This window comes from Danio rerio, chromosome 23, assembly GCF_049306965.1.
Source record: "Danio rerio strain Tuebingen ecotype United States chromosome 23, GRCz12tu, whole genome shotgun sequence".
In the NCBI taxonomy this organism is placed as follows: Eukaryota; Metazoa; Chordata; class Actinopteri; order Cypriniformes; family Danionidae; genus Danio; species Danio rerio.
The window spans coordinates 47,455,165-47,481,260 of record NC_133198.1 but is presented as its reverse complement, the minus strand read 5'-3'; the positions used below and the strand labels follow the sequence as shown (position 1 = coordinate 47,481,260).

Sequence of the window (26,096 nt, the reverse complement as noted above, 5' to 3'; positions counted from 1 at the left end):
TAGTGGCATTGTTTACATTTTGCTCTCCAATATGGCCGACAGATGCATCATGAAAACATTCTTGATATAAATAGCTATGTATATGGACGTAATGGACTTTAATGGACTGGCCTTCTATCAATAAAACACTTACAAATAAATTCTACTTCTTGTTTTATTATAACATTTGGCAGTCTACAGTTGTGTTTCCCAAACCTGTTCCTGAAGGCACACCAAGAGTACACTTTTTCAACCTCGTCCTAATGAATCAAACCTAAATCAACACATCAAAACACAAGAAGAAACTTTAAAACAGGAAGTTATTGGGTCAGATAAGGGAGAAATCCAAAATATCTATTGTTGGTGTGCCTTTGGGAACAGGGTTGGGAAACACTGCTCTATAGTACTCTAAATGTATTTTTAATAGTAAGACTGATTAGTGCAGCCCAAAACATGACAATAAATGATGATTTCAGCACTAGTAATCAGCTAAATATACCAGTTTTATTGGGTTTAGTGGCATTGTTTACATTTTGCTCTCCAATATGGCCGACTAATGTGTCATGAAAACATACTAGATATAAATAGGCATGTATATGGACATACTGGGCTTTAATGGACTGGCTTTCTATCAGTTAAACACATATACAGCAGTTCAATAGCTTACACAGAGTAAATTCAAGATTTATTGTTTAGTACAGTTGTTTTTGCTTTCTTCTGCTTGATTTATTATACCTTTTGGCAGTCTATAGCAGTGTTTCCCAACCGTGTTCCTGAAGGCACACCAACAATTCACATTTTCAAGCATTCCCTAATCAAACACACCTGAATCAACTCATCTGAACATAAGAAGAGACTCCAAAACCTGAAGTTAATGGGTCAGATAAGGGACACATCCAAAATATATACTGTTGGTGTGCCTTTGGGAACAGGTTTGGGAAACACTGCTCTATAGTACTCTAAATGTATTTTTAAAGGTAAGACTGATTAGTGCAGCCCAAACATGACAATAAATGATGATTTCAGCACTAATAATCAGCTAAATATAACCATTTTATTGGGTTTAGTGGCATTGTTTACATTTTGCTCTCCAATATGGCCGACTAATGTGTCATGAAAACATACTTGATATAAATAGCTATGTATATGGACATAATTTACTTCAATGGACTGGCCTTCTATCAATAAAACACTTACAAATAAATTTTACTTCTTGTTTTATTATAACATTTGGCAGTCTACAGTTGTGTTTCCCAAACCTGTTCCTGAAGGCACACCAACAGTACACTTTTTCAACCTCGTCCTAATGAATCAAACCTAAATCAACACATCAAAACACAAGAAGAAACTTTAAAACGGGAAGTTATTGGGTCAGATAAGGGAGAAATCCAAAATATGTACTGTTGGTGTGCCTTTGGGAACAGGTTTGGGAAACACTGCTCTATAGTACTCTAAATGTATTTTTAATAGTAAGACTGATTAGTGCAGCCCAAAACATGACAATAAATGATGATTTCAGCACTAGTAATCAGCTAAATATACCAGTTTTATTTGGTTTAGTGGCATTGTTTACAGTTTGCTCTCCAATATGGCCGACTAATGTGTCATGAAAACATTCTTGATATAAATAGGCATGTATATGGACATACTGGGCTTTAATGGACTGGCTTTCTATCAGTTAAACACATATACAGCAGTTCAATAGCTTACACAGAGTAAATTCAAGATTTATTGTTTAGTACAGTTGTTTTTGCTTTCTTCTGCTTAATTTATTATACCTTTTGGCAGTCTATAGCAGTGTTCCCCAACCCTGTCCCTGAAGGCACACCAACAATTCACATTTTCAAGCTTTCCCTAATCAAACACACCTGAATCAACTCATCTGAACATAAGAAGAGACTCCAAAACCTGAAGTTAATGGGTCAGATAAGGGACACATCCAAAATATGTACTGTTGGTGTGCCTTTGGGAACAGGATTGGGAAACACTGCTCTATAGTACTCTAAATGTATTTTTAAAGGTAAGACTGATTAGTGCAGCCCAAACATGACAATAAATGATGATTTCAGCACTAGTAATCAGCTAAATATGGCCATTTTATTGGGTTTAGTGGCATTGTTTACATTTTGCTCTCCAATATGGCCGACTAATGTGTCATGAAAACATACTTGATATAAATAGTGAAGTATATGGACATAATTTACTTCAATGGACTGGCCTTCTATCAATAAAACACTTACAAATAAATTTTACTTCTTGTTTTATTATAACATTTGGCAGTCTACAGTAGTGTTTCCCAAACCTGTTCCTGAAGGCACACCAAGAGTACACTTTTTCAACCTCGTCCTAATGAATCAAACCTAAATCAACACATCAAAACACAAGAAGAAACTTTAAAACGGGAAGTTATTGGGTCAGATAAGGGAGAAATCCAAAATATGTACTGTTGGTGTGCCTTTGGGAACAGGTTTGGGAAACACTGCTCTATAGTACTCTAAATGTACTTTTAACAGTAAGACTGATTAGTGCAGCCCAAAACATGACAATAAATGATGATTTCAGCACTAGTAATCAGCTAAATATACCAGTTTTATTGGGTTTAGTGGCATTGTTTACATTTTGCTCTCCAATATGGCCGACTAATGTGTCATGAAAACATACTAGATATAAATAGGCATGTATATGGACATACTGGGCTTTAATGGACTGGCTTTCTATCAGTTAAACAAATATACAACAGTTCAATAGCTTACACAGAGTAAATTCAAGATTTACTGTTTAGTACAGTTGTTTTTGCTTTCTTCTGCTTAATTTATTATACCTTTTGGCAGTCTATAGCAGTGTTTCCCAACCCTGTTCCTGAAGGCACACCAACAATTCACATTTTCAAGCATTCCCTAATCAAACACACCTGAATCAACTCATCTGAACATAAGAAGAAACTCCAAAACCTGAAGTTAATGGGTCAGATAAGGGACACATCCGAATACTGGATGTACTGTTGGTGTGCCTCTGGGAACAGGATTGGGAAACACTGCTTTGTGGTACTCTAAATGTATTTTAAATGTTAAGACTGATAAGTGCAGCCCAAAACATGACAATAACTGATCACTTTCAGCACTAGTTATCAACAAAATATGCCTGATTCATTTGGTTTAGTGGCATTGTTTACATTTTGCTCTCCAATATGGCCGACTGATGATGCGTCATGAAAACACTCTATAAATATGGACATACTGGACTTTCTATCAGTTAATGGACTGGCGTTCTATCAGTAAAACACATACACGGAAGTTCAACAGGTTACACTGAGTGAATTTAACAAGGTTTAATCTTTATTATATCCACAAATTATATTACACTGGATTGGCATACTAACATTTTAACACAAACATCAACCAATTATTTACTGCTATTTTATGTACAGTCTAAAATCTCTGTTAGAAGTACAGTCATGTGATGAAGTTTGGACACACTGTTGATTTAGTCATTTATTTTGTACCAGGCCATAAAAAAATCTATATGGTCATTCCCTGCTGAAAAATCCAGCTTAAACCAGCCTAGGCTGATTTTAGAGGGGTTTTGGCCATTTCCAGGCTGGTTTCCAGCCATTTCCAGCCTGGTCTTAGCTTGTCAGGCTGGAAAATGACCAGCCAAATCCAGCTAAAACCAGCTTCACCAGCCTGGTTTAAGCTGGATATAGCTGGTTTTGGCTGGACTCCCAGCTAGGCTGGTCAAGCAGGTTTTAGCTGGTCATCTCCCAGCCTGACCAGCTAAGACCAGGCTGGAAATGGCTGGAAACCAGCCTGGAAGTGGCCAAAACCCCTCTAAAACCAGCCTGATCGACCAGCTAAAACCAGCCAACCAGCCTAGGCCTTATAAAATGTATAAGATAAAACCTAAGATAAACATCATGACAATAAATCTCTGCAACCCAGTACTGGGAAACACCCAAACACACTCCCATTCATACACAAACACTACGGCCAATTTAGTTTATTCAATTCCTCCATGTGTTTGGACTGGGAGGGGGGACTGGAGCATCCTGAGGAAACCCACGCCAACATGGGGAGAACATGCCAACATTCACACACACATAGACACTCGTACACTACTCATACACTACAACCAATAGCACATGTGTTTGGACTATAGGGGAAACTGGAGCACCCGAAGTAAATCCACAGCAACACTGAGAGAATGTGCAAACTCCACACGGAAATGCCAACTGACCCATCTGGGACTCGAACTAAAGACCTTTTTGCTGTGAGGCAACAGTGCTGACCGCTGAGCCACCATGTCGCCTGTCTCAATATTTATTGAACAAAAATAAGGCCAAGACAGAAACAGCAGGGTGACAAACTGAGGATTCAGACCCTGTAGATGCACTTTTGTCAGTAATGATTGAAGTCCTGATTTTCTGGAAGAGTGAAAGGTGTTTGATTAGCACTGACTTATTTATATTCATCCTATAAAATGTTGTTCAGTTGAGGTTTTATTTCCCCTTTAGATAATAACTGTATGTGCATAGGGTGCCAAAACTTTTTCACATGACTGTAAATGAAACGAACCCCAAAGTCAGGAAGACTTCATGTTTTGCAAAAGCCCGAATTGTAAAATTTGGAGCAGATATAGTTTGAATCTGGGTACAAATGCACATTAGCACTGATGCATAAATACATTAGACAAAATGAGTCGGCTCGTCTAGGCTGACTTCAGTGAAGATCTCTTCTGCTGTTCCTCGCGCTGCAATACAGAAAATACACCGACATTAATACTGGAAACATGCATTGTTACATACAGTTAAAGACTAAATTATTAGCAATCCTGTGAAATTGTTATTCTTCTTTTAAACATCTTCTTAGTGCTGTTTAACAGATTTTTCACTGTATATATTTAAAGAAATTGACTCCTCTTTCGTTATGTTGCTGCTGTTTTTGCTACATGACCTCCATTATAATCACCTTTTTTTTATTGCAAAGTCATGCAACAATCAAGAATGCATGATTATATGCTGTCATGCCTTTGCAATCAAAAAATATTATAATGGAAGTCAATAGGGCAAAAACAGCCATCAACATAACCAAAGATTATACCCAGATTGTATTGTTGAATTTTTTGTTTAAAAAAATCAAAGCATTTTCCCCAAATATGTGTCAAAATAAAGTTAATCACCACAAATCATCCCATTTGCCTAAACACAGAGAAAGTAAACCTCAAAAATCCCCCAGAGTGGATGAAAACATCCCCAACAGCACACAAGGGTTAATTATAGACTGACCAGCATTGTTGTTTTCATTCTGCTCTGCGTTGTCAGCTTCAGATGCGGCTGGATTACTAAAGTCTGATTCTCCTCCAATCAGATCCAGGTCCAGGTTAAACTCCACTTTCTTCAAAGGCGGAGTCGAGCTGACTGAGCTCGAGCAGAAACTGTTTTCCTCTGGAACATTCGAGTCTCCTTTAGAGTCATATAAAAATCATTAATCATATATGATCATTAAAATGGAAAACTATTATTAAACATATTTATTAACTAATGGATAAAGATCAGAATCTGTATGGTTTTTATGCATATTTACAGTTGAAGTCAGAATTATTCGCCCCCTGTTTATTTTTTCCCCCAATTTCTGTTTAAAGCAGAGCAGATTTCCTCAACACATTTATAATCATAATAGTTTTCATAACTCATTTCTAGTAACTGATTTATTTTGTTTATATCAGTAAATAATATTTGACTAGATATTCTTCAAGACACTTCTATACTGCTTAAAGTGACATAATTAGGTTAACTAGGCAGGTTAGGGTAATTAGGCAAGTTATTGTATTAAGATAGTTTGTTCTGTAGACTATCGAGAGAAAAAAACTTAAAGGGGCTAATAATATCTATAATAATATTATTCTAGTCAATAATATTATATAATATTATTAATATCAATAATATTATTCCTGTCAAAATAAAACAAATGAGACTTTCTCCAGAAGAAAAACTATTATCAGACATACTGTGAAAATTTCTTTGCCCTGTTAAACATCATTTAGGAAATGTTTGAAAAAAATGTAAAATAAATATTATGATGTCATATTATTAATCACTATATTTTGTTTTGCCAATTCACTGTTTTTCTATTTAGGTGTTATTCTCAAAGTAGATGTTACTGTCTTCAAGTTAAGTGTCTTGTTAAGCGTCTTATGCAAAATTTAAAAGGTAATCCAGGTTTGCTAAATAATGTGTAATAAAGATGGTTTAAAAAGACTTTTGAGGTCACAAAGCGTGAATTTATTTGATCAAAACTACAAATGTTAATTGATAAATGAAAATGATACAAGTATTTCACATTTTTACAGTTCTTACAGTAGTGTGTTCTTCTCTTTAAACATTTATTAAATTCAAAATACAGTAAAAACTGTAAAATTTTGAAAAAATATTATTATTTACAATAAATGTCAATAAAAATTATAATTAATAATAATAATAATAATAATATTATCATTTAAAATCCATATTGAATGTCATTCATTCATTCATTCATTTATTTTATTTTCAGCTTTATCCCTTTATTAATCTGGGGTCACCACAGCGGAATGAACCGCCAACTATTCCAGCACATGCTTTACGTAGCGGATGCCCTTCCAGCTGCTACCCATCACTGGGAAAATTGAACGTAATTTGAAATGTAATTTATTTCTGTGTTTAAAGCTTTATTTTCAGCATCTTAAAAATATTTCAGATCCCAAATATTTGACCAGCAGTAGTGCACATACAAACACGTGTAGTAATGTTAAAGTATATCTGCAGAATAGATGCAATGACACTCTTGTAATGAAAAATGCTGCTGCATATATCAGATTTATGTTCTTCAGTGGCAGCACTGTTGCCTCACAGCAAGAAGGTCGCTGGTTCGAGTTTCGGCTGGGGGAGTTGGCATTTCTGTGTGGAGTTTGCATGTTCTCCCTGTGTTGGCGTGGGTTTCCTCCGGGTGCTCCGGTTTCCCCCACTGTACATACATAGGCGAATTGATGAACTATATTGGCCGTCATGTGTGTGTGCATGAGTGTGTATTGGTGTTTCTAAGGACTGGGTTGCCGCTGGATGGGCATCCGCTGCATTAAACTTATGCTGAAATAGTCGGCGGTTCATTCCACAGTGGTGACCCCTGATAAATAATGAACTAAGCCGAAGGAAAATGAATGAATGTTCTTCAATAATTACAGGGATCTAACTGACCGTTTTCATTGGCAGGTGTTTGCTCAGTTTTCTCAGCTGAACATCCATTGGCCATCGTCTTTTCCTCAGACTTTTCCTCCTGAATATAGTCCAAACACACTGGCAGATCTGAGCAGAAAAACATGTGTATAAATGAACAGACCTCACAGGCTGGTTTTTAATTCTTGCCTCTGGATAAAAGGAGTCCTATTATGCCCCTACTTACAAGTTGTAAAATAAGTTTCTGTGTGTGTGTGTGTGTGTGTGTGTGTGTTCACAATAATGTTAATAAGTTTCACACAATAATGTTTTATAACTCTCTGAAACTGATCCTTTCAGGCTTTGATCCTAATTGTGTGACTGTTGCTTTAAATTAAAATGAGATTGTGCTCTTTTTTCAGAAGAAGGAGGAGCTTCGAATGGCTGTGTGTCAGCATAGTGGCAGATTTAAAACAACACTAACGTTATCTGTGTGAAAAACTGAAAATATGTGCAGAAGTGTCTCAGAAAAAGACAGTCTATGGAGACTCCTGTCGCTGTTCAGGAAGGAGAATATCATCACTAATTATCACTTTTAAAATGGGTTAAACACAGCAGGGTGGCAACAGTGTGTGAATATATCCAGCTTCTATTTGTAAAAATGTATTATATTTATTTTCTATAACCACACTTCATAAAAACAGAAACTCTTTGATTGACATTCTCCCTTTGTACGTGTCATCAGAGGGGGAAAGCCCCGCCCACTAGTGACCTTTTCTCCTTCTTTAGTGTAGAAGATTCGTTTTGTTTTTGAATCTGCCACTATGCTGACACACAGGCAATTTGTAGCTCCGCCTATTTTAAAAAGAGCACAATCTCATTTGAATTTAAAGCGACAGTCACCAAAATACCACAAGTAGTGTCAAAGCCTAAAAGGGTCAGTTTCAGAGAGTTATGAAACATTATTTGTGTGGTATTTTGAGCTGAAACTCTTCACATAAACACTCTAGAGACATCAGAGACTTGTTTTAGATCTTGTAAAAGGGGGCATAATAGGTCCCCTTTAAAATATATAAAAGAAATAGTTGTCTTCATGTGGTCAAACTATATTAATTGACTGAAATTACAGAAAATGGTGTTTATTGTGATATATAGGCTCCCAATATCAGGATATAAAACAATTAAAATGTTGATCGCCCAGCCTTATTTTTGTCTGTGAGTTGTTCTTACCTTTGTTGGTTTGTTCGTAGCTTATGCCCTGTTGTTCGCTCCTCAGCGGCGTGTCGTAATCATTGGCAGGTCCGTCGACTCGAGTCAGATCAAATGAGTAACTCTATCGTCACAACAGGCAAAAAACAAAGATTTATATTTAATATCGTGTAAGAATATGGTAGATCATTTTAGTCTGTCTGTGTTTTTAAGACATATAAAGCACACAGATTTATATAATGACATGGGTATGACAAAAAGAAGGTGACTTAGGAAGTCAAAAAGTCCAAATTTTACAATAAAAAGTTGCAATAACCTTTTTTTTATTATCATTTATCACTGGCAGCTACAGAAACGCCCATTTCAGAGTGTTAACGTTTATGTAAAAGGAAGTTGCTGTGACTTATTTCAGATTGTTGATGTACTTCCTTCTGAAACTGAATATTGAGTAGTGGATGGGGATTATTTTCTGCATCATTCCCTCATAGCAAACTAACAATAAGAGGGGCGTGGCTTAGAATATTGTGTCTGAAGCGTTAAACTGACATCATCAGAAAAGGAGCCAATCCAAACACAGAAGCAGATGAGCAAACTGGAGATTGAAGATCAACAACCATTTTTTTTAGTGGATTATCTGATTAATTGTTCAAACTAAACAAGCAAAATAAACATTGTAAGTTTTTTTCACACAGACTTTAAGATGATAAATAATAAGATGACTTAAGATCACTTTAAGTTGATCCCACACTCACTTCTAGTCATCATTTTAAATGGAAAAAACTTCTTAAGGCAGCTCACTATGATTTTGGTAAAAACGCAGAAAACATAATTAAATTAGACTTTACCCTTCCTTTCTTTCTCAGAAAATACAACACGCCAAGTAGAAGGCCAATCAGGATCAGGATGAAGATCAAAATGATGATACCTGTCAAAAACACAAGATCTGTTGTCGTATTTTCAGTTACACTGCAAATATTATTAGGGATGTAACGATGACCCATGTGCCATTTCAAAGTTGATTTTAACAGGTTTAATTTGATTCAAACAGGTTTGATTCAGTTCAAATAGGTTTGATTTAAATTGGTTCATCTGGCAGGTTCAATTTCATTGAAAAAGGTTCAATTAGATCTGAACAGGTTTAATTTAAATTGGTTCAATTCAAATCTGTCAGGTTTGATTCAATTCAAAAAGTGTTGATTAAAATAGGTTTAATTAAATTCCGTCAGTTTCGATTTGATTTAAACAACTTCGATTCAAATAGACTCATCTGGCAGGTTCAATTTGATTAAAACAGGTTTAATTCAATTCAAATAGGTTTGATTCAAATCAGTTCAATTCAAATCTGGCAGGTTTGGTTTGATTCAAAATGGTCCAATTTGATTCAAATAGGTTCAATTCAAATCGGTTCATTTCTGATTTGATTTAAATAGATTAGATTAAAATCGGTTCAGTTCAAATCTGGGAGGTTTGATTTGATTCAAACAGGTTTGATTCAATTCAAATAGGTTTGATTTAAGTCGGTTCAAATGAAATATGTCAGGTTCGATTCGATTCAAACAGCTCTGGTTCAATTCAAATATAGGTTCATCTGGCAGGTTTAATTTAACTAAAACAGGTTTGATTCAATTCAAATAGGTTTGCTTCAAATCAGTTCAATTAAAATCTGTAAGGTTGGGTATGATTCAAACAGTTTTAATTTAATTCAAATAGGTTTGATTCAAAGTGGCTCGATTCAAATCTGGCAGGTTCAATTAGATTTAAACTGATTTGAATCAAATACTTCTATTTAAATTGGTTCAATTAAAAAAAATTTGGCGGTTTGAATTGATTCAAACAGGTTCGATTTGTGTTAAATAGGTTCAGTTAAAATTGGTTGAATTCAGATTGATTTAAATAGGTTTGATTCAAATTGGTTCTGTTCAAATATGACAGGCTCGATTTGATTCAAACAGGTTTGATTCCATTCAAATAGGTTTGATTCAAATTGGTTAAGTTCAAATCTGGCAGGTTCGATTTGATTCAAACAAGTTCAATTCAATTCAAATAAGTTTGATTAGATTCAAACAGGTTTGATTCAAATCAGTTTAATTCAAGTCTGGCATGTTTCCTTCATGTGTTTTATGACCAGAGTTTCACTAAAGTAAAGTCAGACGGCCCTGTTTTAGCTTCAGATTTGGAAACTATAGTTTAGTTTAAAAGTAATATAGCAATATAGCCTAATAAAAGGACACATTTCCATTTGCTGTAACTGTACGTCTTCTCATTTGGTAAAAAAAAAACAATTGTGAGAGAAATTAATCGTAAATCAAAATCATGAATCGTTACATCCCTAGAATATAAATCATTTAAGCACACAAGAATGTGATCTTGATATGAAAAACAAAGTGTGTACAGCAAGTGTGAGTCATTTGTGTCAGAGTTAAACAGCAGGACAGGAAGAAAGGTTTTTTTTATTTTATATATATATCTTCTGCAAAGCAGACGAGAATCATGCTCACCTACTACAAGATTTCCAGAGCCTGAAACACAACAACAATCACGTTAGAGAGAATTCACATTCACTGACAAACATATGACTACTTCATCTGGAGCATGCAAATATCACAGCATCGTTTACAGTGTTGGGTGTAAGGAGTTACTAGTGTTCAGACTACATATTTAAAACAAGCTGAAACAACACAACTCTTGAGTTTGTTTTTAGGGACAACTTAATTGTTTTATGTTCATCCCACTTAAATTTGTAAAAACCAATGAACTTAATTGATTTGAGTTGGGACAACATGAATGAATTGCATGCAACCCTGCATTTATTACAGTATAATTCCTGCAATTAAATAACTGAAAAAGTAAAGTAAGAGATTACTGTTAATCTGTAGGTAACTTCGTTATTTATTTATCATGTATTTGACTTAAATACTCTTAAATACTGTAAATAAATGCAACAGTTCTGCATAAATCAATTCAGAGATTTTTGTTATACATATTTTGCGACTGAATGCATTTAAGAAACAATGAATTGATTCAGAAATTAGTTCATGACAAGAAATTAGCAGAATAAATAAAAAAAAATTTCTAAAGACAAAATATGGTATAAATTCAGAGATACAGAGTTCATCTAACTAACCATTTCAGTAAACTAAAGTGAAATTAAGTTAGAACTTATTAGCTTCAGCTTTAAAAACTTCACTTTAGTTAGCTGAAAAACTCAGAATAATCCACACAAACAATGAACTTTACAGTGTGGTAATTAAAATATATATTAAAAATACAACTTTGATGATGTAATAAATACTGAATTGCCTTTTTGAAATCACCCAACACTGGTTATTTGACAGAGACTGCAATTAGGGCTGCACAATATATCGTTTCACATGGCAATGTGATCATTCGCAATCGTGTGTATACGCAATATTGAGTCTGGATTATAACTGATCGTTTTGCAAGTGTTCTGTGACTGTGTGAGGGTGTTAAAAGCATCCAGGCTTAAGAAATTGTACCGTTTTTATCTTTGACAAATGAATAATGATGAATTAACTGTAAAAAATGGCCGTGATTTCAACAGTAAAAAAACTGTACAAATGCTACAGTACAAATCCGTAACCTGGTTAACGGTTTGTATCCTTAATATATACTGCGAATAACTGTAAATTGACTTTCCCTGAATTCCCTGCATGGCACATGACTTTTTATGCATTTGGTTGACATTAATATGGATCTTTTTAGTTGTTTCCCCATCAGTAATGTACATTAGAGATTTAAATTACATCTAATGTTGATAAACAATGTTTATTTCATGACTTTAATTTTAAGCGTGTTACCATACTGGTGTTTAGTAGCTGTGTAAAGGACACTGAGCACCTTCTATAAGCTGATATTCTTTTCTGCTTGTGGGAAGAGTTGATTGTGATAAGCATTGGCTCATTTTATAACTTCCTCATCACCACCTTCATGTGGGTGTGCTAACGTGTCTAACTGTGAAACAAAAGATGTGTTGATGTTGATCATTCAAAATACAGACATATTACCTCTATAAATTAATAAAATACGGTAATTTACCGTAAAAATGAAAAATTACTTTTACGGTTTGTACCGTGTTTTTAACGGTAAAGTACTGCCAACCACAGCTGCCGTTTTTTTACCGTAAGTTTTATGGATTTATTTTTTTATTTTTTATGGATTTATTTTTTTAGTGCGTTGAATTGTTTATAAAATGAAGACTATGAAGTATTATTTTCACATTTGATTATTCAATTACTGTATATCTGGACACAGTTCGACTCCTCTGAAAACAATAAAGTGCTGATTATTTAATTAGTATATATTTCTTTATTGAATTAATCTATGATTGTGGATTGTTTCTTATATTTTATGCATCATTTCACTCAGTCTAAAATTTTAAATTCTTTCCAAATATTTATTCAACACATCGAGTGAAGTTGAAGTCATATCGCAATATATATCGCAAAATAAAAAATATCGCAATGTTAGATTTTTCCAATATCGTGCAATATAAAAGCCAGAAACAGGTTTGATTCAGTTCAAATAGGTTTGATTTAAATTGGTTCATCTGGCAGGTTCAATTTCATTAAAAAAGGTTCAATTAGATCTGAACAGGTTTAATTTAAATTGGTTCAATTCAAATCTGTCAGGTTTGATTCAATTCAAAAAGTGTTGATTAAAATAGGTTTAATTAAAATCCGTCAGTTTCGATTTGATTTAAACAACTTCGATTCAAATAGACTCATCTGGCAGGTTCAATTTGATTAAAACAGGTTTGATTCAAATCAGTTCAATTAAAATTTGGCAGGTTTGGTTTGATTCAAACAGTTTTGATTCCAGTCAAATCGGCTCAATTCAAATCTGGCAGGTTTGATTTGATTCAAACTGGTCCAATTTGATTCAAATAGGTTCAATTTAAATCGGTTAAATTCTGATTTGATTTAAATATATTAGATTAAAATCGGTTAAGTTCAAATCTGGCAGGTTTGATTTGATTCAAACAGGTTTGATTCAATTCAAATAGGTTTGATTTAAATTAGTTCAATTGAAATCTGTCTGGTTCGATTCGATTCAAACAGCTTTGGTTCAATTCAAATATAGGTTCATCTGGCAGGTTTAATTTAACTAAAACATGTTTGATTCAATTCAAATAGGTTTGCTTCAAATCAGTTCAATTAAAATCTGTCAGGTTGGGTTTGATTCAAACAGTTTTGATTCAATTCAAATAGGTTTGATTCAAAGTGGCTCGATTCAAATCTGGCAGGTTCAGTTTGATTTAAACTAATTTGATTCAAATACTTCTATTTAAATTGGTTCAATTAAAAAAATTTGGCGGTTCGAATTGATTCAAACAGGTTCGATTTGTTTACTGTGTTTTTAACGGTAAAGTACTGGGAACCACAGCTGCCGTTTTTTTACCGTAAGTTTTATGGAATTATTTTTTACAGTGTGTTGAATTGTTTATAAAATGAAGACTATGAAGTATTATTTTCACATTTGATTATTCAATTATTGTATATCTGGACACAGTTCGACTCCTCTGAAAACAATAAAGTGCTGATTATTTAATTAGTATATATTTCTTTATTGAATTAATCTATGATTGCAGATTGTTTCTTATATTTTATGCATCATTTCACTCGGTCTAAAATTATAAATTCTTTCCAAATATTTATTCAACACATCGAGTGAAGTTGAAGTCATATCGCAATATATATATCGCAAAATAAAAAATATCGCAATGTTAGATTTTTCCAATATCGTGCAGCCCTCACTGCAAAGACCGCTCGTCTAAATAAAGTGCATTGAATAAGCGTGCAGAGAGTGATTTTACCGCTGTGGTAGGTTTGCATTCAGAGAGCACAAACATGTTGCAGTCGCACCCACACACTCACACATATGATAACCGCTCAGATCTCAGAGCAGCTCTGAAACCCTTCACACACTCCACACTCTCAGTTGTTTTCTCAGAAACGTCTTTGTTGTAAAGCTACTTTCACAGAGAGATGTTCATTTTGCAGCTGAACAGACTTTCTTAACCCTTGTGCATTGTTCAGATTGACTCCCCTTTGGTTACGTTGGTGCTGTTTTTGCCCCATTGACTTCCATTATAATCACATTTATTAATAGCAAAGCCATGACAGCATATAATCATGCGTATATGTCAACTGTTGATCATCAGTTGTCAGCATTAACCCTTTACATAGGCCTGTGGTAAAATGTTTCTGGCTTTTATATGGAGTTCAGTGGAGTAAAACAGCAGATTACAGTGTGTGTGCAGAAATACACTTACTGTGTTCTGAGAGCTGAGGGTTGCGTTTTGATTTCCTTAAACATATCAAGGTAAGTGTGCAAAGGTTTCTCACACATTATAACTCAATATAAAAGCCAGAAACTAAGCTTTTTTTGCACTGGAACTGATGATCAACAGTAAAATGACAGATTTTATCTCTTCCCAAAAGGGAAAACCAGTTACAATCAATAATGCATGATTATATGCTGTCATGGCTTTGCAATCGATAAATGCCATTATAATAGAAGTCAATGTTGCAAAAACAGCACCAACATAACCAAAGATTGTGCCCAGAGTGTATTGTTTTTGTTATTGTAGTAGTTTTCAAAGCTTTTTTCCCAAAATATGTGTCAAAATAAGATTTGTGATAAAAAATAATCCAATTTCCTGAAACACAGAGACAGTTATGGCCAAATTAAGACTCAAACCTACCCCAGAGTGGATGAAAACAACCCAACAGCACACAAGGGTTAATTAAAAAAATACTATATTAAAAAATAGAGGCGACACCGTGGCGCAGTAGGTAGTGCTGTCGCCTCACAGCAAGAAGGTCGCTGGTTCGAGTCTCGGCTCAGTTGGCGTTTCTGTGTAGAGTTTGCATGTACTGCGTTCGCATGGGTTTCCTCTGGGTGCTCCGGTTTCCCCCACAGTCCAAAGACATGCGGTACAGGTGAATTGGGTAGGCTAAATTGACCGTAGTGTATAAGTGTGTGTGTGTGGATGTGTGTGTGGATGTTTCCCAGAGATGGGTTGCGGCTGGAAGGGCATCCGCTGCATAAAAACTTGCTGGATAAGTTGGCGGTTCATTCCGCTGTGGCGACCCCTGATTAATAAAGGGACCAAGCCGACAAGAAAATGAATGAATATTAAATAAACGAAGACAAATACACCATTATTATGTACATCACTGATTAAACTATTAAAATAATTATTTAATCTTTCATGTTCACACCACAGGTAAATTGGGTGGGCTATATTGTCCGTAATGTATGAGTGTGAATGTGTGTGTGGATATTTCCCAGAGATGGGTTTCAGCTGGAAAGGCATCCGCTGCGTAAAACATGTGCTGCATAAGTTGGTGGTTCATTCCGCTGTGGCGACCCCGGATTTATAAAGGGACTAAGCTGATAAGAAAATGAATGAATGTTCACAGCATGGCTGCATTTATTTGGTCACAAAATACAGTAAAAACAGTAATATTGTGAACTAGTATTACAATTTAAAGTACATATTCTCCTTTTAACATTTTCCTTCAGCTTAGTCACTTATTTATCAGGGGTCACCTCAGTCACCAACTATTCCAGCATATGTTTTACGCAGCGAATGCCCTTCCAGCTGCAACCCAGTACTGGGAAACACCCGTATACACTCATTCACACATACACACACACTCATACACAAGGGCCAACTTAGTTCATCAATTCCCCTAGAGCGCATGTGTTTGGACTGTGGGGGAAACCGGAGCACCCGGAGGAAACCCACGCCAACACGGGGAGAACATGCAAACTCCACACAGAAATGCCAACTGACCCAGCCGAGACTCAAACCAGCGAGCTTCTTACTGTGAGGAGACAATGCTAACCACTGAGCCATTGTGCCGCATTAAAAGTCTTATATGCTACCTTTTTAATATTTTGTTAAATGTAATTTACTTTAACTGAATTTTTTGTATCACTACTCCAGTCTTGCAAGTCTTAACTTGCAAAATATTATGTTCTGTCATCATGGTTAAGATTTAATTTTATATATATATATATATATATATATATATATATATATATATATATATATATATATATATATATATATACACATACATACATACATACATACATACATACATACATACATACATATATATAAATATATATATATATATATATATATATATATATATATATATATAATTATATGTGTGTATATATATATACATATATACAGTCAACAGTCAACTTTATCGAGTGAAATGAGTGTAGTTAACTCAAAATTTACTGAAAGTCAATTCTACTCATTTGAAAAGTTTTGAACTCAGTGTTAAAGGTAATAAGTTAATTAAATACCTCATTACTTCAACTTAAAGTTCACAGAACTCATATAAATTTGTTTTAAACTCAAATGGTTTGTAGCAATCAGTTTCCTCATATGGTTTGAGTTGCCTTAACTTATTGTGTTTTACAGCTGGTTTGAGTTCTCTTTATCATTGGGTTTTTACTCATATTGAAGCAAGAATTGCTTCATTTACTCAAATGGATCAAGTTCACAGCACTCATTAGGATAAGTTTTTGAACTTAAAAGGTTTGTTGCAATTACTTTCCTCAAATGGTTTGAGTTACCTTAACCTATTGGGTTTTATAGTGTAGAAATGTTCGCAAAATAACAGAACTATTATAAATAATCAATCCAAACTTCAAACTAATAGAAAATGTCAATAAAAGTCAATTTGTTTGTCAAAGTCAAAATACAACCGTGCTGAGAAAAAGTAACCTAAAGTGGTTGGCTGGTTTAAGCTGGTTGACCAGCCTGGTGTTAGAGGGGTTTTGGCCATTTCCAGCCTGGTCTTAGCTGGTCAAGCTGGGAGATGACCAGCTAAAACCAGCTGGACCAGCCTGGTTTAAGATGGACATAGCTTGTTTTGGCTGGTCAAGCTTTTTTAAACTGGTCATTTCCCAGCCTGATCAGCTTCAAAATGGCTTAAAATGGCTTAAAATGGCTGAAACTAGCATGGAAATGGCCAAAAGTTCTTTAAAACCAGGCTGGTTGACTAGCTTAAACCAGCCAACCTAGTTCAAGGTGTTTCAAAGCGTTAATTTTAAGGATATTTCATTACAGTGTTCTAAACAAATCACTATCTCTCTAAATCCTTTAAAGCTTTAAATCTCATGATGTTTCTTCCAACCTTTTTCTAGAGATGAATTTTTTGGAGCAGCGATGCGGGTGGTGCTCAGTGGACGAGATGTCGACGAAATCGATTCAGTGGTGTGTTCAGATTCTTCAGATAAATCAGTTGGATCTGTGTCGTCAAAGTCTTCGGATGTTAAAGACCCATTTAAACCACTCGACTCAAGGTCATCAGTAGTTTGGACATTTGTTTGGTTGATTAGATTTGTTGAATCTGCTGTTGTGATGTTTATAGTGGAAATGTTCATTGTTTCAGTAAAGCTCCTCTCAGAAGGAGGCCGCGATGGCGATAGTGTGGAGAACAGCCCATAATCACACAACAGAAGAAGAGCTGAAACAGAATCAAAGAGGACAAAAGATCAACACCATAACAATGTTTTCTAAAACACTTTAAGCTGCTTAAAAGCCTAAAAATGTGTGTTTTATTCATTCTTTAGTTTGTACAGGTGTTGGCAACACATTTACACACATATCAAGTGTACCACAACTGTAAAAATAATACCACTACAATGAGAGCATATAAAGCAAAATAACAAGTGATTAGTAATACAATAAATAAATTATATAATTACAAAAATATACATAAATCATAATATAATAAATAATTATATGCAATATTATATATAAAGGTATTATTTAAAAATAATTATCTGAATTTACAATTTATCTGTTTGAGTAAAACAGTCTTTTTCTATAAACTACTACCGACATTTCTTCAGAATGTTAAATAAAATGTAGCCCTTCAGAGCATAATATTATGTTTTTATTGCATTTAACACTCACACACACACACACACACACACACACACACACACACACACACACACACACACACACACACACACACACACACACACACACACACACACACACACACACACACACACAATCTAATATTCATTATAAAACAAAATACCAATTTTGTAATAAAAACCAAATATTAGTAATATTTATATATTTACACAAAAATAAAAAAGATGTTGAGCTATATTAACCCAATGTTGAGTCAAATATAGACTAACTCAATGTTGGGTTAATTTTTTTTAATAAATATACATGACAATTTTTGACACAATGGTTGTGTTTGTTAATTTTGACCCAGCATTGGGTTACGACAAACCAGCATTTTTTGTAGTACATTCACAAAATCTTCTCTCTCTTTTTTCCCAAAGCTTCTCCAGGAAGATCTTTTAGTAATTTTCAATAAAGTAATAAATAAACTAAATATTTAAAAAAAAAAAACAAAAAAAAAACGATTGTTATATTGACCAACTCACCTTTTCTAACTAAAATGGGAACATTTATAGAATAAAAAAATATTTATATTTAATGCAAACATGTACACTTTAAACAACATGCAAACACAAGTACACTTTAAAAACATGCTGGGTCATTTTAACTCAACATTGTGTCAAATATCGACAAAATGTTTTTACATTAAATTAAATGACACTTGATGACAAATTTAAAATTTAAATGTAAACTTTTGGGTGTGTTAATATTTGACCAAGCATTGGGTTACAACAACTTAGCATTTTTAAGAATATGATAAATCCAGTACATCCAGACATATTGGTCTCTTATTTTTTTTTTCTAAAGCTTCCACATGAAAATACTTTATATATATATATATATATATATATATATATATATATATATATATATATATATATATATATATATATATATATATATATATATATATTTATTTTTTTTTTTGGAAAGTTCAGTCAATAAGTGCACATTTTCACTTTAAATTATTCAACACAGATATAAACATTAAAACTAAATATATAGATAAGAATAAATAGTTAAATAGTTATAAATCAATGTGTTTTTTATTTTTTATTTCACAATAATTATAGTTTCAGAGAAGCTTTACAAAAGGTGCACATTTATTATTATTACTAATATGATTATTAGTGACCATAACTTTATATTGAAGTTACATATATTTATTTAACTTTAATATAAACTAGGTATTATATATTAGATTTACTAGGAAAAACCATGTATATCCATATTATCCATATATACACTTCTTTAAACGTGTGCGCATGGACATCATCTATATACTATATAACTGCGGGTTAACTATGTTCATATTTAAAAACTTTAAATGTTAAAAGCTTTTAATTACTTGTTAATTAGTTAAAGTTATTAGTAATAGTTATAGTAACTAATAATCTTAAATTGTCTGTTGTTGATTGTAATGCAGTAATGTGCACCTTTTATAAAGCTGCTTTGAAACAATAATATAGTAAAAAGATGTATAAAAATAAACACAAATTGAATTAAATAACTAATTAACTAACTAACAGCTTTTAACAGTTAAGGTTATTATATATAAACATTAAACCTGCAGTTCTAAAGTATATAGGTGATGTCCATGTGTACATGTTCAACGAAGTGCTAAGAAAATACTTGGGTATCTATAAAACATCTCCTTAACTTCACCTGGCCTTCCTTAAAAACTAAATATAATAAAAAATACTCACCAAAAGTGTGTAAAAGTAGAGTGTGTGTGCGCATCTTTCCTTCTGCTCGTGTCAGGGCGACAGTAACAGTCCAGCTCCACCTAAAGAGTGTTTTTCTGTTCTCTGACACTTCTTCATCATGCAAAACCACAGCGAGCTAGAGGCCTAAACAGGATGCAGAACAGAGACACATGCAAACATGCACCTTTCCTAACCGCTCAGAGGAAGTATAAGAAAGATTGAGCGCTAAATACAAGCTGTGACATCAGATGGTGATTTTTAAAATCACAAACACTTTGGTGCATTGTTAATAACTGGAAAAGCTGATAACTGATGCTTCTTTAAATTGGGGTTATTAGGGGTTGCGTTGAAGAGTGTGCAGGTTTATTGTGCATTTAAATATAGTGCAAAGCAAATATAGTTGTATGAGCAGATTTAAACTCATATAATAAATGTATTACATTAATATTAATTAACTGTTTTAACTGAAATGAGTGAAATCCATGTTTGAATTTTAAAAAATGGCTACGATAGTGTCTTTTTATCAGTCACAATCTTTTTTTTTTACTGAATAGCATCTCCTGGTGGATAAGTCTGAGCAAAGATTGCAATTACATACAGTATAAAATGCAATTAGTTCCTTTAATTAAAAAGTGAGTAAACCTGTTGCTTTAAAAGTGATTAGTTGACTTTACTTTAATAAAGTGAGTAAACCTGTTGCTTTAAAAGCGATTAGTTGACTTTACTTTAATAAAGTGAGTAAATCTGTTTTAAAAGTGATTAGTTGACTTTACTTTAATAAAGTGAGTAAACATGTTGCTTTAAAAGCGATTAGTTGACTTTACTTTAATAAAGTGAGTAAACCTGTTGCTTTAAAAGTGATTAGTTGACTTTACTTTAATAAAGTGAGTAAATCTGTTTTAAAAGCGATTAGTTGACTTAAATAAAGTGAGTAAACATGTTGCTTTGAAAGCGATTAGTTGACTTTACTTTAATAAAGTGAGTAACCGGTTGCTTTAAAAGCCATTAGTTGACTTAAAGTGAGTAAACCTGTTGCTTTTAAAGCGGTTAGTTGACTTTACTTTAATAAAGTGAGTAACCGGTTGCTTTAAAAGCGATTAGTTGACTTTACTTTAATAAAGTGAGTAAACCTGTTGCTTTTAAAACAGTTAGTTGACTTTACTTTAATTAAGTGAGTAAACCTGTTGCTTTAAAAGCGATTAGTTGACTTAGTGAGTAAATCTGTTGCTTTAAAAGCGATTAGTTGACTTAAATAAAGTGAGTAAACCTGTTGCTTTTAAAGCGATTAGTTTACTTTACTTTAATAAAGCGAGTAAACCTGTTGCTTTAAAAGCGATTAGTTGACTTAACGTGAGTAAATCTGTTGCTTTTAAAGCGATTAGTTGACTTTACTTTAATAAAGTGAGTAAACCTGTTGCTTTAAAAGCGATTAGTTGACTTTACTTTAATAAAGTGAGTAAACCTGTTGCTTTTAAAGCAGTTAGTTGACTTTACTTTAATTAAGTGAGTAAACCTGTTGCTTTAAAAGCGATTAGTTGACTTAGTGAGTAAATCTGTTGCTTTAAAAGCGATTAGTTGACTTAAATAAAGTGAGTAAACCTGTTGCTTTTAAAGCGATTAGTTTACTTTACTTTAATAAAGCGAGTAAACCTGTTGCTTTAAAAGCGATTAGTTGACTTAACGTGAGTAAATCTGTTGCTTTTAAAGCGATTAGTTTACTTTACTTTAATAAAGCGAGTAAACCTGTTGCTTTAAAAGCGATTAGTTGACTTAACGTGAGTAAATCTGTTGCTTTTAAAGCGGTTAGTTGACTTTACTTTAATAAAGTGAGTAAACCTGTTGCTTTAAAAGCCATTAGTTGACTTAACGTGAGTAAATCTGTTGCTTTTAAAGCGATTAGTTGACTTTACTTTAATAAAGTGAGTAAACCTGTTGCTTTAAAAGTGATTAGTTGACTTTAATAAAGTGATAACCGGTTGCTTTAAAAGCGATTAGTTGACTTTATTAAAGTGAGTTAATCTGTTGTAATGATAGCGCATGTGTTTGGACTTTGGGGGAAACGGAGCACCCGGAGGAAACTCACACCAACACAGGGAGAACATACAAACTCCACACAGAAATGCCAACTGGCCATGCTGGGACTCAAACCAAACTTCTTGCTGTGAGGCACCATCAAAAGACAGAAAACTTTTTTTGTCATTAAAAAAAACACATTTATTTCCTGTAGATTTGTGCATGTACTTTTCGAACGATTCTCTTCACAAACACATTACTGCTGTCATCTGATGGTGCGGTACATCATGAAGTCTACAGTGGTGCATCGTGGGTATTTGCCAATGGAGCTCTCCTCCACGGGCGTGTAGACTTTAATCTGCCGCATGTGTGTGTCCCGTCCGTTCTGATGGTTTGCCAGCACCGCGATCTGGATCATGAAGGTCCTGATGGGATTGTTGACCAGGTCTAGCAGAGGGATGTGGATCCAGCCGCTCGGCTCCACCATCTCTAGCTGCTGCTCCAACACACAACACATCTGATCACTTAAAGCCACAAAATGGATTTCTTTAAATAAAAAGGAGCTATTATGCAAAAATGACTTTTATAAGGAGTTTAAACACAGTTGTGTATCAGTGTGTGAATATATCCATCCTCTAATGGTAAACATTTATTCGTTCTTCTTTAATCAGACTTGATGAAAACAGTTTGCAGAAACACTTTGATTGACAGTCTCCCTTTGTACATGTCATCAGAGGGGGAAAGCCCCGCCCACTAATGCCCATCTCTCCCTCATTAGCATAAACAGCAGCCCTGAGTGAGAAGCAGCCGTCTGTCCATTAACCATTAGAGTGTTTGAGCTGCTGAAGATGATGTCAGCAGCTAAGAGGATTATAAATGTGGAGTTTCAGATGAAGCACAGATGTACACATCATTTCCTCACATAATTCGATGACATGACAATTGATCATTCAGCTCAATTTATAACCACCCTATGAGGATAGAGTAGGTCTTGAGTCTTTGGCATTGTCATTTTAGGGGTCATGGGCTGAAAAGTTAAAACCCCTAAACTACACAATAGTGCCATTGTTGCAGTGTTGATTCAGTTCAGATCAATAACTGGGTAACATTCATTAATTATTTCGGTGTTGCTCAGTCAGTGATCAGTCTCTCTCTTACCCGGATCTCCTGCAGGTTGTGGAAGTTGTTTCCGACGCGCACCGAGATCCTGCTGGGCGTGTAACTTTCATCTGATTTGTAATCAGCATAAATACAAAGCATCTTCACAGTGGTCTTCCTCCTGTCGGACGCAACAGAGACGACACATTCACAGTCAACCAGTTCAAACACAACCTACATCATTTAGCATAATATAAATATCAATGTGCTTAAATAAATAAATAAAATAAATAGAATGTCACTAAATATCACAGGACATGATTGGCTTTAAAGGGATATCTATTGATATTTTTATTATATACCTATACTTTGTTGTAGTTATATGTCATCTTATTTTATTTATTTATTTTCCTCCTATGTTTATTTTTCGTGTTATGAATGTTTTTCTATTTACTTTCTACGTACATTGGTAAAAGTTTAAGTAGGTATTATTACTATTTATTAATGGTGTATTACCTGCCTATTATTAAGATATTAACCCTTTATTAACACATCATAAAGTATGATCTTATTTTACATCTCTAATGCTACACAATATCTAAATCCAACTACTATTGTACTTTACTACTAAAGAAAGAAAGAAAGAAAGAAAGAAAGAAAGAAAGAAAGAAAGAAAGACAGAAAGGAAGGAAGGAAGGAAGGAAAGAAAGAAAGAAAGAAAGAAAGAAAGAAAGAAAGAAAGAAAGAAAGAAAGAAAGAAAGAAAGAAAGAAAGAAAGAAAAAAAGAAAGAAAGAAAGGAAGGAAGGAAAGAAAGAAAGACAGAAAGGAAGAAAGAAAAAAGAAAGAAAGAAAGAAAGAAAGACAGAAAGGAAGGAAGGAAAGAAAGAAAGAAAGAAAGAAAGAAAGAAAGAAAGAAAGAAAGAAAGAAAGAAAGAAAGACAGAAAGGAAGATCGAGCAACTTTTCATACTACCCTGGCAACAATATTTTAGCAATACTGAACATTGATTGAACAGTGAAAAAAAATAATTCGCAACACATTTTCCAGCCTTTAGCTACTTTCTCAGAAAATTAGTTGGCAACAGTGATTTTGCGTCTCTCCGGCTTTACCTGAACTGAATGTTCACTAGATGAGGCTGAGAGCCGTCAGACTGCCAGTACGTCTCCAGATTATCATCCCTCAGCTGGTCCACTCCAAACCCTTCACACACAAACACAATGATGCAATCAACAATTCAATTCAATTCAATTTGTTCATTGTCATGTGCACATTAAGGAAACACGTTTCCTTGTACAATTAAATTCTTACTTTGCCGTCCACAGTGAAGTCATACACATAATATACACACCATACACGACATATACATGTATACACATATATATTATACATAAAAATATATATTATTAGCCCCCCTGAATTATTAGCCCCGCTGTTTAATTTTTGCCCCAATTTCTGTTTAACGGAGAGATTTTTTTCAACACATTTCTCATCATAATAGTTTTAATAACTCATCTCTAATATCTGGTTTATTTTATCTTTGCCATGATGACAGTACATAATATTAGATTAGATATTCTTCAAGACACTTCTATACAGCTTAAAGTGACATTTAAAGGCTTAACTAGGTTAATTAGGGTAACTAGGCAGTTTAGGGTAATTAGGCAAGTTATTGTATAATGATGGTTTGTTCTGTAGACTATCGAAAAAAATTTTCGCTTAAAGGGGCTAATAATATTGACCTTAAAATGGTTTATAAAAAAATATTAACTGCTTTTATTCTAGCTAAAATCAAACAATTAAGACTTTCAACAGAAGGAAAAAATATTATCAGACATACTGTGAAAACTTCCTTGCTCTGTCAAACATCATTTGGGAAATATTTAAAAAAGAAATAAAAATTCAAAGAGAGCTAATAATTCTGACTTCAACTGTATATAAATATTTATGAATATATCTAAGCAAACAGACGGACAAAAATATGCATTGAATAAACATACACTTACACACACTTACACACACACCTGGTTTACAAGAGGACAGTGACCAAACAGCTTGTGACCCGATCTCTCGGACCGTTCCTGTGCGCTCCAGCTGTTTAGGATCTGCTCCTGGAGGTGTTTTAGTGGCGGTTCCCATCGCTTCTGAAGAGGGAAAATTGAAATTCACTGAAAATAATGCGAGGAATCAACACATGTAAAACTGAGAGAAGTTTATAAGTTTATATATTTATATACATCATTCAAACACGCAGTCAACTTTGTCTCTTCACTTTTGTTTCCACAGCTAATGCACATTTGCAGTACTTTACTTTCCTTGAACTTTATTCAAGCACAAGGCAGTTTAATCAAGTGTGCAGCATTTTTCTTTAAAACGGTCATATAATATCCTAAACAAATATAGTTTTAACTTTGTGTTGTATGTTCGTTCAGACATAAAGTAAAATTTAATTACAGACCATTACACATGTTTGTAGTTTAGTTTTTGTTGATTCCTTGAATTTAATATGCACTCGTGTAAATATATGAACACTGAGATTGAACATTTTGACTTGTATAATTATATTGTACTATAAAACATGATTGTAATCTAAACAAGGCTAAGAATATACAAAATGTATGGCATATAATATACATTTTATATGACACAGATACATTTAAAGGAAAATTAAAACAAAGGCTAGAATGTTTAATCGTATAAAAGCGCAGGGCAGTTTAATCAAATGTCCGTATAACGTTACCTCGATTGTTTACAGCAAAACAAAGCCATATTTACTCACCGACACTCGGAAACACTCCGTCAACTTGCTCTCTTTACGTTTGTTTCCACAGCTAGCGTACTTTTGCAGTAATTTTCATTTAAAATGGGCATAAAAAACCGTAAACACTGCAGTTTGCATTTGCCCGGGACTGGCGCGTTTTGATCACG

At 33.8% G+C, this 26,096-nt stretch overlaps 2 protein-coding genes across 11 annotated transcripts; both read right to left on the bottom strand.

Moving 5' to 3' along the window:
• Window positions 1-1,238: 1,238 nt before the first annotated feature.
• LOC101884517 (uncharacterized) lies at window positions 1,239-20,168 on the bottom strand. 8 transcript variants are annotated; one of them, XM_073939437.1, is made up of 9 exons: window positions 20,060-20,168; window positions 17,560-17,892; window positions 10,870-10,890; window positions 9,217-9,296; window positions 8,393-8,495; window positions 7,205-7,312; window positions 5,261-5,437; window positions 4,660-4,725; window positions 1,239-1,296 (listed from the first exon to the last, which is right to left on the bottom strand). In XM_073939437.1, the coding sequence occupies exons 1-8, from the start codon at window positions 20,091-20,093 to the stop codon at window positions 4,661-4,663; spliced, it is 921 nt and encodes a 306-aa protein (XP_073795538.1). In that variant the 5' UTR covers window positions 20,094-20,168; the 3' UTR covers window positions 1,239-1,296; window position 4,660. The 8 variants fall into 8 exon arrangements, 3 of the variants coding, with proteins under 3 accessions (XP_073795538.1, XP_073795537.1, XP_009295414.2); XM_073939436.1 differs by lacking the exon at window positions 1,239-1,296 and adding an exon at window positions 2,224-2,339; XR_012398821.1 differs by lacking the exon at window positions 1,239-1,296 and adding an exon at window positions 3,106-3,528 and having other exon boundaries at window positions 3,855-4,725.
• A 2,079-nt stretch (window positions 20,169-22,247) lies between these two features.
• On the bottom strand, window positions 22,248-26,095 carry anapc10 (anaphase promoting complex subunit 10). Of its 3 annotated transcripts, NM_001267696.1 has the most exon segments (6): window positions 22,248-22,568; window positions 23,231-23,351; window positions 24,281-24,371; window positions 25,193-25,327; window positions 25,365-25,370; window positions 25,948-26,095. In NM_001267696.1, coding segments are annotated over 4 exon segments (558 nt in total). In that variant the 5' UTR covers window positions 25,308-25,327; window positions 25,365-25,370; window positions 25,948-26,095; the 3' UTR covers window positions 22,248-22,337.
• Between the last annotated feature and the right edge of the window lies 1 nt (window position 26,096).

Excerpts from the sequence above, each read along its gene's own strand:
- LOC101884517 (XM_073939437.1), bottom strand. The coding sequence starts at position 20,093 with ATGCGCACACACACTCTACTTTTACACACTTTTG. Across the intron at positions 17,893-20,059 it reads TCTACTTTTACACACTTTTG|CTCTTCTTCTGTTGTGTGAT; the intron begins GTGAGTATTTTT and ends ATTCTGTTTCAG. Across the intron at positions 5,438-7,204 it reads AACACCTGCCAATGAAAACG|GAGACTCGAATGTTCCAGAG; the intron begins GTCAGTTAGATC and ends ATGACTCTAAAG.
- anapc10 (XM_073938750.1), bottom strand. The coding sequence starts at position 25,307 with ATGGGAACCGCCACTAAAACACCTCCAGGAGCAGATCCTAAACAGCTG. Across the intron at positions 23,352-24,280 it reads CTAGTGAACATTCAGTTCAG|GAGGAAGACCACTGTGAAGA; the intron begins GTAAAGCCGGAG and ends TGCGTCCGACAG. Across the intron at positions 22,569-23,230 it reads ACAACCTGCAGGAGATCCGG|CAGCTAGAGATGGTGGAGCC; the intron begins GTAAGAGAGAGA and ends GTGTTGGAGCAG.